Source organism: Hoplias malabaricus, chromosome 12, assembly GCF_029633855.1.
Source record: "Hoplias malabaricus isolate fHopMal1 chromosome 12, fHopMal1.hap1, whole genome shotgun sequence".
Taxonomy (NCBI): Eukaryota; Metazoa; Chordata; class Actinopteri; order Characiformes; family Erythrinidae; genus Hoplias; species Hoplias malabaricus.
Window position 1 is genome coordinate 21,721,469 of NC_089811.1, and position 20,291 is coordinate 21,741,759.

At 38.0% G+C, this 20,291-nt stretch overlaps 1 protein-coding gene across 3 annotated transcripts in view; it reads right to left on the bottom strand.

The window, feature by feature from the left end:
* Window positions 1-2,236: 2,236 nt before the first annotated feature.
* The window catches only part of ncam2 (neural cell adhesion molecule 2), a 268,551-nt gene continuing 250,496 nt past the window's right edge, over window positions 2,237-20,291 (bottom strand). The window contains exons 16-18 of one of the 3 annotated variants that reach the window (XM_066686779.1): window positions 9,295-9,502; window positions 8,313-8,363; window positions 5,262-5,380 (exon numbers count right to left, since the gene is read on the bottom strand). In XM_066686779.1, the coding sequence (XP_066542876.1) occupies window positions 8,327-8,363; window positions 9,295-9,502 (245 nt within the window). In that variant the 3' untranslated portion in view covers window positions 5,262-5,380; window positions 8,313-8,326. Of the gene's footprint in view, window positions 5,381-8,312; window positions 8,364-9,294; window positions 9,503-20,291 lie in introns of all 3 variants that reach the window. The other 2 variants (XM_066686778.1, XM_066686777.1) reach the window with 2 other exon arrangements.

Below are 20,291 nucleotides of genomic sequence, written 5' to 3' on the forward strand. Positions count from 1 at the left end.
AGTGCGAATTGTTTTGGAGCATAGTCTTGCCCCATTTTAGAAGCTCAACATGAGACTCCCATCTCTCAATACAAGGGTTCATGTAGAGAACCCACAGTCTCCTCGTTCATCTGAGAAAAGATATATTAATTGAAATATTGAAAAAATTTAAAACATTTACATTCCACCAGTGAAATGTTTACTAGAATAAAAGATAGAGAAAGGTTTCTTTGATAAACAAAAACTGATCATTTTTCATGGCAACACTCCAAAGCACAATTTTATTTTTGCATATCTAATAAACAACTCTACTATTAGAAGATGGCTTAGCACAGTGAAGTGTCATTAAACAGAGATAGCCCTCCCTGCAGGCTGCATGCATTGCACATTTTTTGTGTTCTGCCTAATCGAACACACATTCTGTGGCATAACAAAACCTAATGAACCCTGGTGCAAAATAATGAATGCCTTTCAAACTATGAAAATGATTTTCAATGAAAAAAATCATTAAATTTGTTTGCTTATTCACATTTGAAGTCTTAACCAATATGATGCCTCGCCAACTATCCTTCTAGCATCTAAAACAGACCTTAAAATTTGTTGTGACAACCTCCCCACCAATAAAATTAGCATTATTCATTCAATCAATTGTTGATCATTTTCTCATTTATTCTTCCTTATCCAGCAGGGCCATCATGTATCCAAATTCACAATATAGCAAAAAGGTAGACACTAGGACCTGGGAAAGGTGTGGTGCTGCAGCTGAATGCTAACATTACCTTAGCAGGTGTCACTTTACAAATGACACATTTTTTTTAAGGGAGCTAGGGACAAACTCCAGGAAAAAAAACATGTGATGGGCACAAGTCACAAATTAACCACCTGCTGTGGGATTAGACTTAAATGAATTAAAGAGACCAGACAAAATTGTAATGGAATATATTAAATAATATGATTTAATTTTATCACAGTCAGATAGTGCCATGGGACACCTGAAGAACATATTTAGAACCTAGCTACTACTTGTCTTAGACAAAAGGCATTGCTTGATTTCAGTACTTTTGTTAAGTATGTGTTCGCAGTTAATGGAGAGAATTTAAACCATGTTACACCTGCATCTACTATGAAGAGACAGGTTTATGTGCCAATATCACCATACAGCCATTATATATAAAAAAAAAAAAAACATACAAAAAAAAAAAACACATTAATAACAAAACACATAAAACTGTGCAACAGTAGAAATATGGCAGTTCTGTTCAATATGTTTTGAATGATTTAGGTGGCTTTTTGTGAACCAAAACTAATCATCCATTATTAGAACTTGACTTCATTAATATTCTCATGGTTTGAATGCCAACAAATTCTTAATCCTGACATTTTACAACATCTATTCTAAATTGTAGACAAGAGAGTGTGTGTGTGTGTGTGTGGTTTATGTTGGTGGGGGTGGGGTTCAGATGTTGAATGGGCTCATCCACAGCTTTGTTTCTATTAATTGTGTTCTTGTATCATTGTGTATGTCCTTACCTCTTGGTTCTTGGCACACAACATATTAGTGGAGGTATAAACCAAACAATCAACAGCAACAAGTGCAACATTCATTCATTTGTTGTCTGTTATGACTTATACAGTTCAGGGTCGTGGTGGGACCAGATCCTACCTGGAATCACTGGGTGTAAGGCAGGAACACATCCTGGAGGGGGAGTCATTATGTTTGAGAAATAACATTAAACCAAAAAGGAGACTCCAGAAATTTCTGTCTAAGGCAAAAATGATATATCAAGTATCAAAATGGAGAATGTTCTAAGACTTTCTAACAGTTTATCAGCAGCTAAATATGAGTTTTATTATTTTAGCAAAGCTGGGCACAGTGTGAGACTTTCCAAAACTCAGGAGGAACTCAGGAGGAAACACATGATTATTGATTTCTTTTTCTCAGAAGAAATATCTGAGCAGCAGGAGACTTCATTTAAATTTGATTTTGTCTTTCCATTTCATCTATTTGTTATCTAGGAAAAACTGTGGAGATATTAAGATCTTCTACTTTTCTTGCAGATACACAGTCCCTATTTACATATTCAGACTAGTTTCTCTGTAAATGTCACAGCCTGCCACTGTGACACACCTTGAGTTTATAGACTCAACCTTGGAGCTGTACCTGTCCAGCACAGAGAACAGATTTATCTCATAAAAAAGACTTATATAAACACAGTTTCAATCACAAAAGTTTTTTTTTATATATATATCAGGACACTTTTATTTACAGCTGAAAATTACACTGGATTACAAGAGTTCCACAAGTACAGTGGGGTTTTATGGACTTCCCCCCCTTCAGAGTAGCAGACAAGCTGAAAGTAAATGAACAACATTCCAGAACCTTCTGCTGGGTCGAGAGTGAAAAAATCTGTAGCACTTGAAATGCAGCCGCCAGAGGAATCACATGAACAAATACAAAGTGACAGCATTTGAATGAGATCAGGCCAAAGAGATAACTTCAGAACTCTTACCTAGAACCGTGACCAGTGAAACCATGCTCGATTTTCATGTTTAATACTGTTTAAACTAGTTTTAAAACTCATCGTGAGTGTGGTATTAGCTTGTATGTTCCTCCTGAAGCTCTCTAATTAGTTACACACGTCACAATATCGCGGTGATGCTGCAATTATTCTGAAAATTGGTGGCAAAAAGGTCAGAATAATGAAATGGTTAAGATGAAAATAAAGTAATTCAGAGAGTTTTGTTGTGAAATACTCCATTCTAGTGAAGCAGTTAGAATGGTTCACAGTTGTGGTGCTAGGAACGAGAGGATCAAAGACTTCAAAGCCTCCAAAAAGCTACATCAAAAAAGTTATTACATGAAATGTATGTGAATAATGTCTAATCATTCAATGATTGTCAATACACTGGTGTGGTACACTGCCATCCATTTGCTGGGAGTGCACAATTGGCCTCTTCAACCCCTCCCCCATCACTCAGCACAATACTAGTTAAAATGGTTCAAAATTACCTAATATAAGAGGGCAGTTAGCTTTTTCTTCCAAGTGTGTTGTGCTGTCCAGTGAAGTTGGCTTAGCAGCACTTGGCAAAGAAGTGGTGGTTGGTTTCACATATGCTAGCATTTACGTTCTCAGTTTGGTAACACTGTGTGACGGGGGAGATCCAGTGTGTGGCAGACATTTGGCAATGACTTAAAACCAAATTAAATCTGATATGATGTATTTCACTACAGTTCATAACAATCAGTTCATTCTAAATGACTTTGTTTATTTAATTCTCTCATTATGGAGAAATGTATTCACAAACATCGGTGCAATACTTTTTTATTTAGTCTCGCTGATTGGCCTGTTTTCTTTGGGTCAGTGTTCTCGCTGATTAAAAGCAGTAAATTCTGTAGACTTGCTTGTTTTTCCTTTTGTTTCTACTGCCCTGATGCACTTCTTCCATCTCGTTTTATACTTAACTCTTCCAAAACACACTATTATCATTGTACAAAGGAACTTGTTGGGTCACGCTTTGCTTTATTTCTCATTCATTTGTAAACTGACCACCCTTGATCAGCCATGAGCCCTAGCCAGGTGAAATTTATTTGAAAGTTATGCAACTAACTACCATAGTCAGCGATGAAGAACAGGGCCTGGGGCTATAGGAAACAATGCCTCTATTGCTGTCAAAATCTATCACAGTCAAGCCACGGGCAATATTAACAGGGGACTGGGGGTGGGAGGGGGTATGCATTCAAGCAAAGCAGATGTGATGCAGATCTGCAAATATTCAAAGTCTGTGTTACACAAACACAACAATGAAAGTCATGAATGATGCTTTTTTTTTTGCCCCCCGCCCGACCACAACTTCCACTTGCAAAAAAGAAATATGCATATTTACACTGATATGCTTGAGCGGATCACATTTTGACATTTCCTCACCTTCATATTTTTTTACTACAGTCTATTTTCAAACTCAAACACAGTTTACAACTCAGCAGTTCATCTTTTAATCCTTTCTTTGTATTTTACACTTGTTTTTGCACATACTGTACCCAGCCTGAACATGCCCACTCACTCATACACACTCACTCACTCACATTTTCCAAATCAGGGCAATAAACCATAACTAAAATGGGGCTATTTTTCAGCATAACCTCAATCATCCAGAAATATACCCTTTCCATTTTTGAACTGCAGACCCAAATGGCAGGATTGCATCTATGTGCGTGTGTGGTAAATCTCTATTCTATTTCAGATTCTGTCTCTTTTTATCACTTGAAGAAAATGGGGAGAAAATGTCTGTGTTCACTTCAATGTGAAAGCCTGAATGTCGATGTGTGTGGACAAAGCCTGGACATGCTTTAACAGCCTTCTGGAGTGGACCATTTGAAGCGTCCCTCTGATGGTAAAGCCCTTCATCTCACTGCTGGAACACTGTAATAAACTTCACTGTCATAGGTGGTGGGGAAAAAATATTCAAGAACAGAAACACACTACTGTAATCCAATACAACATCACACACTCACTCACGCACCCACACATGCACGCACGCAGGCACACACACATTGAGAGGGATAAAAGGGGGAGTGGTCCACACAGAGGTCAGACTGTGACACGATGCACTCTCTCCTTTTGTGCCCTGACACTAACACAAAGAATATACAGCAGAGTGTTGTGTGTTGTTTAGGGAAAATACATGTGTATGGAAGCAGCTCTCTGGAGAATTATATGAAGGAGGAGGCTAGAGGGAAATAGAGAAAGAATGGTGAGATGAAGGAGAAATAGAAAATAGAGACAGGGAGAATGAGAGCGGCAGTATGAAGAGTAGTAAAAAGGTTTAGAGAAAAAATATAGAGATGAGGGGAAAAGGAGGAAGACAGGGAGAGAAGAGAAAGACAGGAGAAATGTAGAGGTAATAATGAGAAAGAGAAAAAGATGCACAGAAAGAGAGATGAGAGCAGAGCGCACAGACTCAAACTGCTTCAAGTAACAGAGAATTAGACACAAAGCAATAGCTAAGCCTTTTAAAAGAAAGAGAAAGGACAATCACAGATAAACGAGAGCCATTCTGTGGAGAGGCTTCCTCTGAAAGATCACAAAACAACTGCTGTGTGGTCTTTCCTTATTTTTTTCATTGTATGTACACAGTTTCTCTCCAGATCCCCCTGACAATTGGTCTCTAACAAGGGACTTGTGTTTCGGCCGTGTTCATGTTTGTATTCTCATTATCTTGCTTCGTTTTGGTCGGGGGTATAGCTCGCAGTGTGTTGGCTGCCCTCAGTACACGGCAGGGCCTTCATTACGCTTTGCTGTCCTCCTGCGTCGTGTGTAGGCTGTTGTCACTGTGAACTTTGATCTCGATCGTGTCCGGTTTGAGCGACTCTTTGCCGTTCTCCTCTTTCAGTGGCAGCTTCCTGCAGAGGGTGGACAAAAAGCACACAACATGTATACACTACATACTCTGGTCAGTTCCAGCTAAAACAGTCACGCTCAACAACAAAAAAGACACCTGACTTGCCCATTACTTTTTAAGAGACACAGGCGTATGAACTGTGGAGCAAATTAAGCACCTGGGGGCAGAAAAGGTTTTATTAGGCCCCTCTAAAAACAGTGGTGCCTCATTGGCTCCATTATTTAGATGCCTACATATTTTTTTATTAAAAGATGTACCATAGAACATTCAGTGTAAATTACAATAAATAAAAACATATTTTGTTTCCCTATAAAACATCGCAATCAATGGTTCCATGGATTTTTTTATGCAAATGAGACAGAGAACAATGTTTAGACACAATGCACCTCATGAAGCTGGCTTCACTCATTCACTCACATACATACATATTCATACATTTTTACAAATCAGTCTCTTTTTTACATGCTTAGTATCAAACTAAACAGGATTATAACTCACCATTCTCTCACTCACCCACACATATATTTACTCGATCACTTTCTTGTTCACCCTTACTTTCACTCATTTCCTCATACACATGAAATCACTCATTAACTTACTAACACATTCATTAACTCACTGATTTTTTCATTCAGAAACTCAAACACATTTATTCACTCATTCACTTCACACATTCACTCACTGAAAAACACTCACTCATTCTTTCACTCATTCACTGGATACTGGTGTTTTACGGACGTAAATACTTCAGTTTTTGTTACTTATTCTGAAAAAGAATGTGAGGTTTTAAAATATATGTTTATTTTTAAATATATTTGGGCAAAAGTAGGTGGAGATATTGAGCCCTGAGTCACAGTTTCGGTTTAATGTGCTTAATGAGTCAGTTCCTTTATGGGAAGAGCTGTATTCTGCTGTACCTGCAGTGGTTTTTGCGCCATATTTTGGGCACTGCTTCAATTTATTTTAAAGCCTTAGTGCATAGGCTCTGCTATATTAATGTTTTGATTAATGTTTTGTCAAAGATCAATACTCACAGGTGGCAAAAGTAGAAAGTAAAATTTAAATCTTGTCCAGGATTTCAACTGAACTATGTGGCTTCTCTTGTCATCTCAAACCTAAAGTGTCAAAACTAAATTCTGGGAAGGATTTTTACTTTCTGGATTTGGGAACTCTGCCAAAAGTACAAGGTAGGAGAGTGAAACAGACAAATAGGCTATGGCTAAATAGAGTCTGTATTATTTGTTTTGACACACATTTATAGGTTCCAACAATGGTTTTGACCATAAAACATTCTTTAATTTTCAGTAAAGTTAATGCAGTCTTAGCTAATTTTAGTGAAAGGGTTAGCATAAAACACACTACAGATTAATATAAATTAATTGTCTAATGTGTCTTAGTTTAGTAGGCATCAACGTAAGGGGAGTGATATGAAATGAAATGTGTTATCTAGCGAACAGAGTTTTTCACAGTGGTAATGGTAGGAACTAAGCACACAAAGAGTCTCTTAAAGCAACTACTTTGAATATTATTATGTAATTGTTTCCAACACACTATGTAAATTGTGAGATTATGTGCTGTAGTCATTTGGTAATGAGCTTTTGGTCTAAAACTTTATTTTTAAATTCTCTAAAAGTGCCAAACACAGGGCCCTTAAAAGCAAAATATTTTTGGACAGGAATCTTTGCAAATCTTTTTCACATCATCACACTGAATACCTTGCTGGAGAATTGGAATTCCATATTTTTTTAATTTAAATGACCCCCTGTCAACAAGTTCACTAGACTCACAAAATCAGGTGCCCATATATATATAATTCCACAGTATCGTTTTACTTTACATAAAATAGTTACATCAAGTACACTATGGTTTCCCACAAAGTAATTCTAATACATTATTTTTGCAATGGCAGCAACATTACATTAGCTTTATGGCATTCGTTGCATAGTCATCATATGGGTTAATAATGACTGCAGTCATATGGTGCAAAGTCTGAAGATTAATAACTGATTAAGATGGGCTCAACAACAGGTGTCAGAGTCTGTGTAATTTGGCTGGAGTCGGTGACCTTGTGTCCTGTGGTGTGTTTATTGGTGTGTAGGCAGTGTGGAAGTGTTTTGATGGAGTGTGTGGTCTGAAGGTCCTGCAGAGGACACGATGTGGTGAAGAGGGTTTTATCACGTCTGCGTGTTATCTGCCTCTTCATCACCCAGCATGTTGTGGGAGAGGAAGCCAGACTACTCTCACACGGAGCATCATCACTCTAATAAGGTTATTAGGAGCCAGGCTTTGGGCCGGTGGGGAGGCAAGAGAGAGGCCTATCTGATGGAGGCCATCCTGTGGCCTGAGCGAGAGAGAGTATCAAAAGAGTCTTTTAAAGCCATGCTGCTTGTTATTGGAGCTGAAGGCGATCTTTCCCTCTAATCCCTCTGAACTCAGGGCCAAGCAAACGTGACCAGATTTGATTCCCATTGCACTGGCATATTACACCACTGGAAAACAGATGTTTCCCCAGCACTAGACATGAAGAAGTCAGATAAAGCACCTCCAGAAAAGGTCACAGAATCGCTATACTGTGAGATCATGTCTTGGGGCTCACCCCATACACACACACACAAACACACAGGCACACACACCACAGCCTACGCCAATAAAGTGTGACTCAGATAAGATAAAGAGACACCACCATTATGTGACATATTGCTGCTAGCTGTATGTAATAAATGCATTACTTACTTTTTTCCCAAGCAATGGATTTGAGCATGAAAATGAAGAATGGAGCATGGTAAATGGAACAGAAGGGTGAAAAATGCAAGCAAAATGTAAGATAAATGTTCCGAACACTCTCAAAACAGATGTGATTCTGCATAGTTTAATATTTGAGGTGTGATTTGAGAGAGGTTGGATGTGAAATGGTGCATAGCAGAGTGACTTACCAACTCGTATTTCTTTACAGTGGTGGTGATACGAACCAGGGCTCGCGATGTCTACAACACAAATATAGCCAATTTTATTTACTAACCAAAATGAGCAGAATTCCTAGCTTTTATATATTATATTTGCATTGACAAAGGTTCTTGTGTCTTTTGTTTCTTTGCCTTACATCGCATTATATGTAGTATATCTTTTTACCATGGCTACACAGTTTCTGGCAACAGGTCTGAAATCACTTTTTTTTTTCATTTTTTTCATATTTTTCCTCAGAAGTAGCTTTTTGAGGCATTCTATGCTTCAGACGTCTGGTTCCTATCACCACCACAATGAATAATTTTGACTAATGTCTCTAGAATGAAGCCTTTCACAAACCATTTGTAAAAAAAAAAAAAACAAAGATTATGAAAAAAAATATATAATAATAATACATGTTGGAATTCTTTAAGGGTTTTTAGAGATCATGGCATTCAGCCATGAGAGCATTAGTTAGGTCGGATACTGATGATAGATGATTAACTTAGTATTACAAAAGCCACTGTGACTCATCTTAAACATACTGAAAGGTGTTTCATCACTTCAGAACATGCAGCTACATTGCTATACAGCCCAATGCCTGGGCCTTTATACTTCTTTAGCTGATGCATTGGGCACTGTGACCTAATGTTTCAACTCATGTTTGGCTGCTTTAGTGTGTCCCAATTTACTATGGCCGGTATAAAAGTACATTCACAATAGAACAAAGGTGCTCATCTCACCAGTCATTATAAGGAGTTTCTACAAATGCTTGAAGATATAGGTGACACATAATGTGTGATTCCAATTAACACATCATTTCTGAGAGTGTGTAAAAAGCTGAGTGTGTAAAAGCATAAGAACTGTGCATAAGCTGATGAGTGAGGATGTGTGGAAAGAAGAAAAAAGGGAAGGAGAAAAAAAGAAGGGATCTGTCATGCTCTAACCCAGCAGCACCCCGGGGACACTTACAGGTAAGCAGCCTTGCCCTCCTCCAGCTCTTTGCTTTTGCCGCTGGTGGCGGTCTTCTTGCTGCAGAGCTTGCGAGTGATGCACATGAGCAGACCACACTGACGCAGGAAAAAACAGCTGACGTCCACCAGCACTAGCAGCAGCAGCAGCCCAGCCAGGCCCAGGCCCACCACTGCCCCCCAGCCCAGCTCGCTGAACAGGGAGTCTGCTGAGGCAGGAGACACACAGCACTGTCAGCCACACACTCACACAATGCCCACAGTTTTGTCACATTATAGGAAACAAATAACCAAACAAAAACATTCTCTCAGTGTGACCAATAGGTAACCCCAAATTCGATTAACATTTTTTAAGGTTCATATCATTCAATAATACAGTACAGAAATATGGTTAAAAAAGTTTGGAAACTGTAGAGTCTTCAGTTTGATTTAATCTAATCAATCCTTTTTTACCAGACCATTTTATAACCTATTTTTATCTCCTCCACATAAACAGTGTTTATATTAAGATGTTTATGTAAATTAGTTCTTTTCTGTATGACTCCTCTGAACTCTAATTCAGTTCAAACTTGTCTTTATATCTCTTTTTGGTGGGGTACAATATCATGAAGCAGGTGTGTAGACAGCAGATACAACATGCATGATACTGCTGTAATGCACAATAAATGCACATGTACAAGTGTGAGAATGTATTCCTTGTTTGTTTGTTTTTACAAAACACAATATGACTAATAACACAGAAGTACATTGAGGCATAGACTGTTAATTTTAAAATGTATGGTGTTCTCAAAGGTAAGTCTGATTCTAAAATTGCCAGGAGCAGTTGGGTAGTGATAGTAAGTTGTGAAGGAAACTGCTAGTCTGTCCATTTGATGTTGTTGTTTATAAAGTACATGGGTCACTCCGCGTCACTGATTTGGTTGAATATATATCAGAACATTTTTAGGCACATTTTCATTGTCACTCATGCCACAAGTGGCTCAGTTTTACATATTATGTGGAATCTTAAGGCAAACATTAATCAGTAATTATCAACACCACTGATTTACACACAATATTTTGACAATAAATATAGAACAATTGTTAATCAGTTGGCTGTGGTTTAGAAAATGGATTCTGTAACACCATGCCCTGTTCTTTCCTTGTTTATCCTTTCCCCTTATGTCTCTGAATATGCATTTGCATCTGAATATACCATTTGCTCTTTTGCTTACTTTTTTTTTCTTTACCTGCACCTGAGTATTGTCTATTGATATGGCTTCCAGTTGTTTCCAAGTGTGTCTTGTCTTTTCTTTCGTATATTCACCATTTTTCTTTGTCCTCCCCCTTGTCTTGGCATTGTATTTACTGGTGATATTTACTGTGATTGATATTCTAGTGTTTACCTCCGTATTTTGCATTTTGGGTTATATACGGTACTGTGAAGGTATCTTAGGCACCTAAGGTAATTATATATATTTAAACTAATGCCTTCTCAGTAAGCGTGGTGCTTGTATAAACTTATATATTCATTCATTCATTCATTACCTGTAACTGCTTATCCAGTTCAGGGTCGCGGTGGGTCCAGAGCCTACCTGGAATCATTGGGCACAAGGCAAGAATACATCCGGGAGGGGGCGCCAGTCCTTCACAGGGCAACACACACTCACAAATTCACTCACACCTACGGACACTTTTGAGTCGCCATTCCACCTACCAACATGTGTTTTTGGAAAGTGGGAGGAAATCAGAGCACCAGGAGGAAACCCACGCGGACATGTGGAGAACACACCAAACTCCTCATAGACAGTCACCCGGAGGAAACCCACGGAGATACAGGGAAGACACACCACACTCCTCACAGACAGTCACCCGGAGCGGGAATTGAACCCACAACCTCCAGGTCTCTGGAGCTGTGTGACTGCGACACTACCTGCTGCACCATCAAGCCGCTCTTAAACTTATATATAATCACAGTAAATACAAAAAATAATAATAGAAAACAAATAAGAAATATATATATTATGAATGAGTTTAAAGAACAATGTTTTGTTTAGATTCTCTTTGATTACATGAATTTGTTAAATCAACAGCGCACATTATTTAAAATAATTTATTAACCAGTAAAACTAAGCAATGGATGATAATCTCAAATAATATGGACTGCCACGAGGAGAGATTTGGAAAAAGTTAAACCAACACATTCACACACAGAATATCACACTTACTGAAATAATGTTATTTAGTTTTATTGTAATGTTGGGTGTTATTTGTTGTTTGTCTGTTTTTTAACAAATAAATACTTACTGCTCAGATAAATAGCTTTTTAAATCTCATAATCTCTGGTGCCCAAAAAACTTTGCACACTACTGTATGATCTTTGATTTATTTTTATTTTTTTTCATTGTCTAGCCCTGGTTTTACTTTTGTATTTTGCATATATTTCTATGAACATTGTATGGATTTTAACAAACCTGCCTTCATGCCTTCAATGTTACAGATGCACCAATGTGGGAATATTTTATATAGATACTTGATGCAGCACATTAATAAAAACTAAAGTTTAATGCAGTTTCTCTGTGTTGCCTACACTCCTCTTCTGGAGTACATCAAACTTAAGTTTAATATGTCAATATATTCCGCAAATACTGAAATCTATTGAATACTGATATAAAAATCATTCTAATATAACTGTGCATTCCTGTCATGGACTAATGTTTTACACTCATGTCTGGACGTTGTTGATTCCTGGTAAATATTTCTAATCATTGACTTCACTCATTGGGTTCAGTACTACACATGACAAATATCATTCCCTAGAAAGCTAGAAATCTGCACCCCAGCCCCCCAGGATATGTTCTGATGAGATAATCAGCCCAGGAACAGTTCAGTTTGTACTGATTGAACTGATAAACAAAGTATCTATATACTGGCCCTAACGTTCACTTTTTGTCCACATGTTTTTGCCTTTAACATAAAATGAAAGTAGTTTCTCAGCAGCTTCCCATTCAAGACACAAAGTGTATCCCAAGGCTAGCGAATCTCATTAATAATGAAGGGGGGTGGTTTCCAGCATGGGCTGTGTTTAGAGATAGACTTATAGTGGGCTAGAGGCGCTGAGAAGAAAAAATGAAATCAATGACCGTCATTGCCAAAGGCCTCCGTTTGCTGCTTCATATGAATTAATTAGTGGAAAAGAACATGAAAAGCATCACAGCGAGGGAGTAAATAGCGTGGCTATGTCATATTAGCATATTTAGCAGTGATGAATAGTTGTATAGAAATCTAGGCAACTTTAAATAAGCGGAGGGTACAAGTTTCCATTACTTGTGAGATGGACCTCTTTGTTTATGACGTTAATATTTGGCCAGTCTACAGTGATATTACATTATTATTAACCTTTATTAAATATCCTTTATTATTAACTATTAAGTTGTTGACAAAAGGTTCAAAACCTCATAGCTGACATTATGTATAGCATCTCAAGGTTATGCACTTGGTCTGGCTGTCTAAATTGCGGATAGTATGTATAAGCCTCATGGGAATGAGTTGCTGTCTGAAAAGCCATTCAGAGGGGAGGGGGGGGGGTCCATTTAAAAATATCATTTCCGGCCATTTCTTGTGCCTAAACACATCAATCATAAGGTCTATGAAAACTGAGCTGTCATTAATTTAGCATCCCATCCATCTGTGGTCTGATCTGGACATAATGACAGAGGATCAGGGGGAAAAGGAAATGTGTTAGGTGAGTGGAGTGGAGCAATGTGGAGGAAGCCTGAAAAACATAAGACAAATAAGCACGTTATGATTCACAGGGCAATGAAGTGAAAACAGAAATGAAAATGGAAGGCACAACCATAGCTAACTGATGCAAATACACATTACTGTTTGTTTTGGCTCAGGACTAGAGTTTTGGTACATCCTTGAAAAAAGGGTTTTTCATAGCCTCTTTAGGAAAGATGATTGATTGATGCACATGCATGATACAGTTTGTTCAAGAACCCTTTTAAGCAATCATCCATGATTTCCTGTTTTGCTGAATTAGAAATACATGGTGATTTAAAAGCCAAATTATCTTTAATCTAACAGCATGAGCAGAAATAGTGAACACACAAATGAAATGAGCAGTGTTGATCCTCATAAATCAGGTAATGACTCAAAGATATAAAATGATCCACTCCATATCCATTGTTTTGTATAAAACAATATGTATCTAACCTGCCCAGAGGAAGTTTAAGTGTGGCCAAAAAAAGAAGTCATGGTCATACAGAAAATAACCCATTCCTAAAGGTTATAGTATATTGTTCTCAGCCCATATTGTGAACCTCAACCTGACGGATTATACACTTTGGCCACCCAATGCTTGTCCAGTTCCTTGTCACCTCAAGGCTCAACTACCTCAACTTGCTCCTTCCCTATCTAGACCAGCAGGCCCCTGCAACTGATCCGGAATGCAGTAGCATGAATTAGCTTATTTCTTCCCACGTTCCCTAATGTCACTTCCCTGCTGCACTTCCTTCTCTTGGTTCCTGTAACTTCCTGTAGCATCAGATTTAAACCATTGAAGCTTGCCTACAAAGCCAATAAAGGACCAGCCCCTCCCTACCTTATGACAATGGTCAAGAACCGGTCGGTACCTTGATCCCTTTGAGCTTCTAGTACTGCCCGGTTTGACCCACCATCCATCAAGAAGCATGGAAGTGTCAAGACTCTTCTCTGTCCTGACTCCCAGATGGTGGACCTTCCAATGTCACACTTTTACCCTGTCTAAGTGTGTCCCTGCTCTGTCTGTGTCTCCCTTGTTTACTGTCATGCTTTGTCTCTCTGTCCCTTGATTTCTACCCTTGTTTTGTGCTTTGTCTTGTTCCCACTGTGTGCTCTGTTTGTTTATATCAGCCATGTGCTTGTGACTCCTCATGTGATCTCTTGACACACACCCTCATTTGTGCCATGTGACCCTTGTTCTCAGGTGTATCTCATTTCCCTATAGTTTATAAGCCCTGAGCTTAGAGTCTGCATGTTTGTCCACCATTTACATTCCTGTCTAGGTCTAGGTTTGTAGGTCTCTGTCTTGGTCTTCAGATTGTCTTGTGTGGTCTAGGTCTCCTTTTATTCAGTTATTTGAGTTTCTTTTCTTGTCAATCTTAGTCTTCAGGTCTGTGTCTAGTGTTTTGGTATTAAGTTTCATGTTCTTTTAATTAGTTGTTTAATTAATTTATCCTTTTGTTCTATTGTGTACTTTGTGATTTAAAAAAGAAAAACCTTCCCTGCATTTACTTTTGTCTCCCTGTGTACTTAACACCTAACCTCTGTCTCTTATGGTTTTCAAATGCAGACTGAAGACACATCTTTCTAAACTACTTAAGTGAGCACTAAGTATTTGTTGAAATTCATTGTATTTACACTAATTCTCTATTTGACTCTTTATTATTATAGGTGAAAACACAGGTATTGCATGTTTGCTGTGTTAATTCTTTGTTTTACTTTCTGGGTATCAGCACTGGCACGTATGTATTGCTACAATAAAAACACTGACCAAACACAAAACCCTTATGTAATTTACTGAGGATTAGCACGCCTGCTACATACCTTAAATGTAAATGAATTGGAGGGTCTGTGATTATTACTGTTTTTACTCAAGGCCATGAGTCAGGATATATGGCAGAAATGACCACATGAATTCATTTCACAGGTTCATTTTAAATGAAAATATAATTTGAGGTTGGATCTTCCAGCAGGACCATAATCCAAAACATACATCCAAAATCCAAAAATGTATGTATCAGTGACTTTTCTCAGACTAAATTTCATTCAATGATCCATGTTTATGTTCGGTGTTCTCATTTTTTTAGAGTAAGTCTGAGAAAATGATTATTTCCTCATCATTACTAGGAGTGGCACTAACTAATACATAAATGGTTTGGAAAATAAATGGGGAACATGTTGATATTACCAATTTAAATGTAACTCAAGTGTACACACTAAATTAAAAGATTGGTTCTTCATACATATTGATTTTAGACCAAGTTTCTGTTTGATGTATGGAGAAAGTAACCATCCACTCTGTGACTTCTTTGGCAACACATCCATTTTTCTTCCCACTTTTTTTTCATCTTTTCCTCCTGCTCCATCTCTGAAGGATTTGTCCTCACTCTTTAAGCTGATTTGTTGTTGATTTATAACGTCATTAGAAGCTCAATTTAGCATCTCGTTAATATTACTTATCCTGAAGTTCCACAAATGGGCATGATTCGTCCGCATCTGGGTTCAACGCACTCAATTAATTAGGTCTGAGCCATGATTGAGTCTCAGAAATGAGCAGCAATAATTCAGGCTCGATTGATCGTGTCTGGACTGAACCCACACACTGAGGGGTGGTCTGTGGGTGGGCATCCAGCTGCTGATTGACAGGGTAATGAGGCTTATAATCATGTGTGGGGCTTAATGACTGTGTCACACTGATGCATGACTAAGTAGGGCTTAAAGAGAGTTTGGAGGTTTGCTAGTTTGAAAACACTTTAAGATAAAGAACCTGCCTTTGTGTGTCTGAAAAGCTGCTGAAGCATCTGTTTATGCTGATTATGCTCTGTTGCTTTTTCTTGGAAAGAATTAATAGACATGTTGATTAAGTTAAAAAATAATTTCACAATAAATTTAAAAGCATTCTCAATTGAAAAAACGCTTTAGAGGTCTGTTATGTTGATTGAATTTCAAAAATATAGAACAGGTTAGCCATCTGGTTGCCTTTAATGTCAGCTAATTCTGCATATTTCTTGAATGTTATACTTTTTATTAGGTATTATTATGTATACTATCTCAGCATATTAATTCATTCATCCATTCTGTAACCGCTTATCCAGTTCAGGGTCGCACTGGGTCCAGAGCCTACCTGGAATCATTGGACGCAAGGCGGGAACACACCCTGGAGGGGGCGCCAGTCCTTCACAGACTCCACACACTCATACATTTACTCACACACTCGCACCTATGGACACATTTCAGTCGCCAATCCACCTACCAACATGTGTTTTTGGACTGTGGGATGAAAACGGAGCACCCAGAGGAAACCCACACACACAGCAAATTCACCCATGTTAAATCAATAAAATTAGTGTTAAATTAAAAACTGTTAGTTTAATAATTTAACACTCTCAGTGTTAACACCAATAGTGTTGATTTAACACTAGAGAATTTGCTGTGCAGACACGAGGAGAACACACCAAACTCCTCACAGTCACCCGGAGAGGGACTGGAACTGTGTGACTGCGACACTACCTGCTGCACCACTGTGCCGCCGATCTCAGTATATGTTATTATTTATTGTCACATCGTCATTTTCCTACCTCCCTTTACTCCATAATATTTAACAGGCTGTGCCTAGAAGGCTGATATAAGTAAATAAACTCTATTGTACCACACTCAAAACACAATCCAAGCTGAAGCGTTCCATAAAACTACAGTATAAATGGGGAGGTATGTATAGGTTGTGTAAATGGATGTTTTTCAACACATGAAACGTGCAAAACATGAAATACGTAAAGTGCTTTCATCACATCTCAACACCACAATGAAGATTGGACACTACATTTAACACAGGACGTGAGGACAATGTGCTGTCTGAGGATCAAACAAAAAATGTTTCAGTATTAAGTGCAATTCTTTAGGTCACCTTTAGGTCACTTTTGGCCTCGTTGACAGGTGGCACAAAGCCATCACAATAACAAAGCATTCAATACAGACTGTTTATGAATCGACATTTCTATATATGGACTTTTTAGACTGGGTGGTGAGCAGAAACAGTGCTTTCATGATATGGACAATTTAATAAAATCTTTCAAATTGGGATAAACATAAAACAAGCCATTCATCTCATTCTGAGACATTAATCAAAAACTCTCACTGCAAAATAACGATGTTCATTGTGAGAAATTCTGTTCACTACTGATGATGTATGACCTGTCCCTAAAAAAAACCCAAAAATCTGAATCCTGTATTAATTATATTTTATGAACACACATACAGTATAAGGTGTTAAATAACATACAGACTTTATAATGCATGACATAAGCCTATACAATTGCATGAAATTTGGTGACAAGTGTATTGATTTTTTTGATGGACACTATGCAATATAACTGTTTAACGTTCCTCTTGTGTTAGGGTCTTGACCGACCTGTTTTAGGTTTTACATGCATATAAGTACTCCATAAATTTGTTTATTGCATTAATACTTTTTGGCTTTTTCAGGAACTTCCATATAAACAAAATAATATTTTTTTTATTTAGGGTCAATTTTGACCCAGGTATAATTTTAAATCAGAAAACAAAAACAAGCCAAATTTGGATGCATTAACACACTATACACCAACAGCCTACAGCCAGCTCCTCCTACAACCACTCGAGCTTCAGTTAGGGGCTTCAATCTTTGCCTGTTTCAAAACAAGGACAGACAGACATGTCCAGACATGTAAGGCCCAGTCAGTTTAGAGTTTGTGTTTTGTAGAGTGTCCAGTTTACAGTCTGCAACAATGAACAATTAAAACCAATCCTTTCATGGACAAGGAAGCCTAATAAGGTAAAATACAGGTAAGAACAAATTGGTTGATAATTAATTAATGATTAATCTTATGACTGATTTAAGACACGGGTCAAAACCGACCCATTAACATAAGAGATGGTAACAAAAAGCTAACACAGGAGCAAGGTGAATAAAAGCATTACTACAGATGGTACTAAAATTCTGCCATACAGTGAACACATTATATTACAGTATAATGCATTACAGAATCTGATTTTGTTTTATGAAGTGCTTCTGTACTTTGTATAAAAATGTGGGGCTGTTTGGTGGTAAAAATGACTTCTTGCTTCTTTAAGAACAGATATTGCAGATGTTATAAGGCATTATGGAGGTAAAAGCCTTATTAATGCATAGTAATAATAAAGCTTGAATATATTTCTTCTACTCTCCCGTGAAGGATGTTTTTTCTGGAGCCAGGCCACAATTTCAAATGTTGCTCATTACACATATACCATGGCCCTGGCCTTCTCAAACTGCCCTACCAGCTGTCCAAGCACTGCCCATGCCGAGGGCACAAGTGAGGCATAGCCCCATAACGATGCTTTAAAGACCCAGACGCCCATTAAGATGTTATGCTCTCCAAGCAGAGGTGACCCTACAGTCGTTAGCAGTTTAATAGAGCGATGGTCACTGAGATGTCCATTATCTCCAGGCAAGATGGCCCTGCATAGGGGTGGGGCTGATGGCTCAGAACCAACAAAGAGCATGTAGAGCCACACCAATCAGGCATCAGTTCATGATAATAACCTACCACCTGGAGTCTATGCTGAAGAATGAACATTGGAGAAAGCCTTTCCTAATGAACAGTGGGCTGCAAGTGGGCAGACATCTTTGCATTAATACTTTGGCAGACCAAAAGCACAATGGGATTTCCATGAAAATCTTAGTATCTAACCACTCAGGAACTACACATTGCCTTTGAATATGAACACATTTCTCCATCATTCTGAGGCTGGCAGAATGATGTAAGTGAAGTCCTGCAGAGTGATTTGATGTGAATTGGATGACTGTAGGGAATGCTACAACTCAGATTTCTTTACTGAGATGGTGATAGGAACCATTAGCTATTAGGTCTACAACCTTAATACAGCTTACTATGTGAGATAAGATAAGACAAGATTTTTATGAAATGACAATGTTAAAAAGTGTCTTCAAATACACAATTTGAATGTTCAATGTATGGCTGTAGGTTTTGTGAACACCCGTTAAACTAATTGAACTATTTTAAGGTACACCCACTGAGGCAACAGATATTCGATTATGCATGCACACTTTAATTACTATACAATATTATATATAATATTAATCATCTCCAAAGTATAGGAATGATCATTCCTATAGAATGGGACACTTCGGAGCAGTTGCAGTACCTGACCTCAAAAATGTTCTTGTGGCTGCAAGCCATCAGCTTCTAACAGAAACATTTAGGCTTATTAACATTAAGCCAAAAAATTAACACGTAATATCAGAATGCACATAAAACAATGTCTTACATAGTCAGCCTATTCATAACCTTCCAAAGAAGTTTCTGAGATGACCTAGAATTTTGACTCCTATCACCACCACAGCTAACAGTGCTGAACATTTCATACCACACCTCTGAATCTGTTTTGAAATATGTGCAAAATTCCACATTAAACTAGTAATTATGCTTGATTTGAATTTAAGGCATTATTTTTATCTCTTTAAAACTTGCCTCTAACAGTGGGGAGAGAAGAAAGAAACCAGCATTCTGGATCAAGAAAGTTCGTTTTTTTTTTACTTATTTACAGATACTGGGGCTTTGTAAATACATTATCCCAGTCTAAATCAAGAAAACAGAATGGAGTGCAGCAAGAGGTGAGGAAGCATCTTCTGAATTTAATAAAAAAGTGTTTTTGTTTTATCGTGAATGTCATCTTTAACAGCTCTAAAGTATAACAAAGCAGCCTGTTTTTTTTAAATAATGATAAATTGTGGCATAAATGTGAAAATATTTAAAATAAATAAATAAACCAAGTGAATTATTGCTGTTATTCATTTGCATAGCAGACATTTTATATATATAACAAATGTAATTCTATGAAAAAAAAACTTCATCATATCTAATGTGGCACATTCTATGTAAAACAATCTTATAATCCATCCATTATCTGTAACCGCTTATCCAATTTAGGGTCGCGGGGGGTCCAGAGCCTACCTGGAATCATTGGGCGCAAGGCGGGAATACACCCTGGAGGGGGCGCCAGTCCTTCACAGGGCAACACAGACACACACACATTCACTCACACTTTCGAGTCGCCAATCCACCTACCAACGTGTGTTTTTGGACTGTGGGAGGAAACCGGAGCACCCGGAGGAAACCCACGCGGACACGGGGAGAACACACCAACTCCTCACAGACAGTCACCCGGAGCTGGAATCGAACCCACAACCTCCAGGCCCCTGGAGCTGTGTGACTG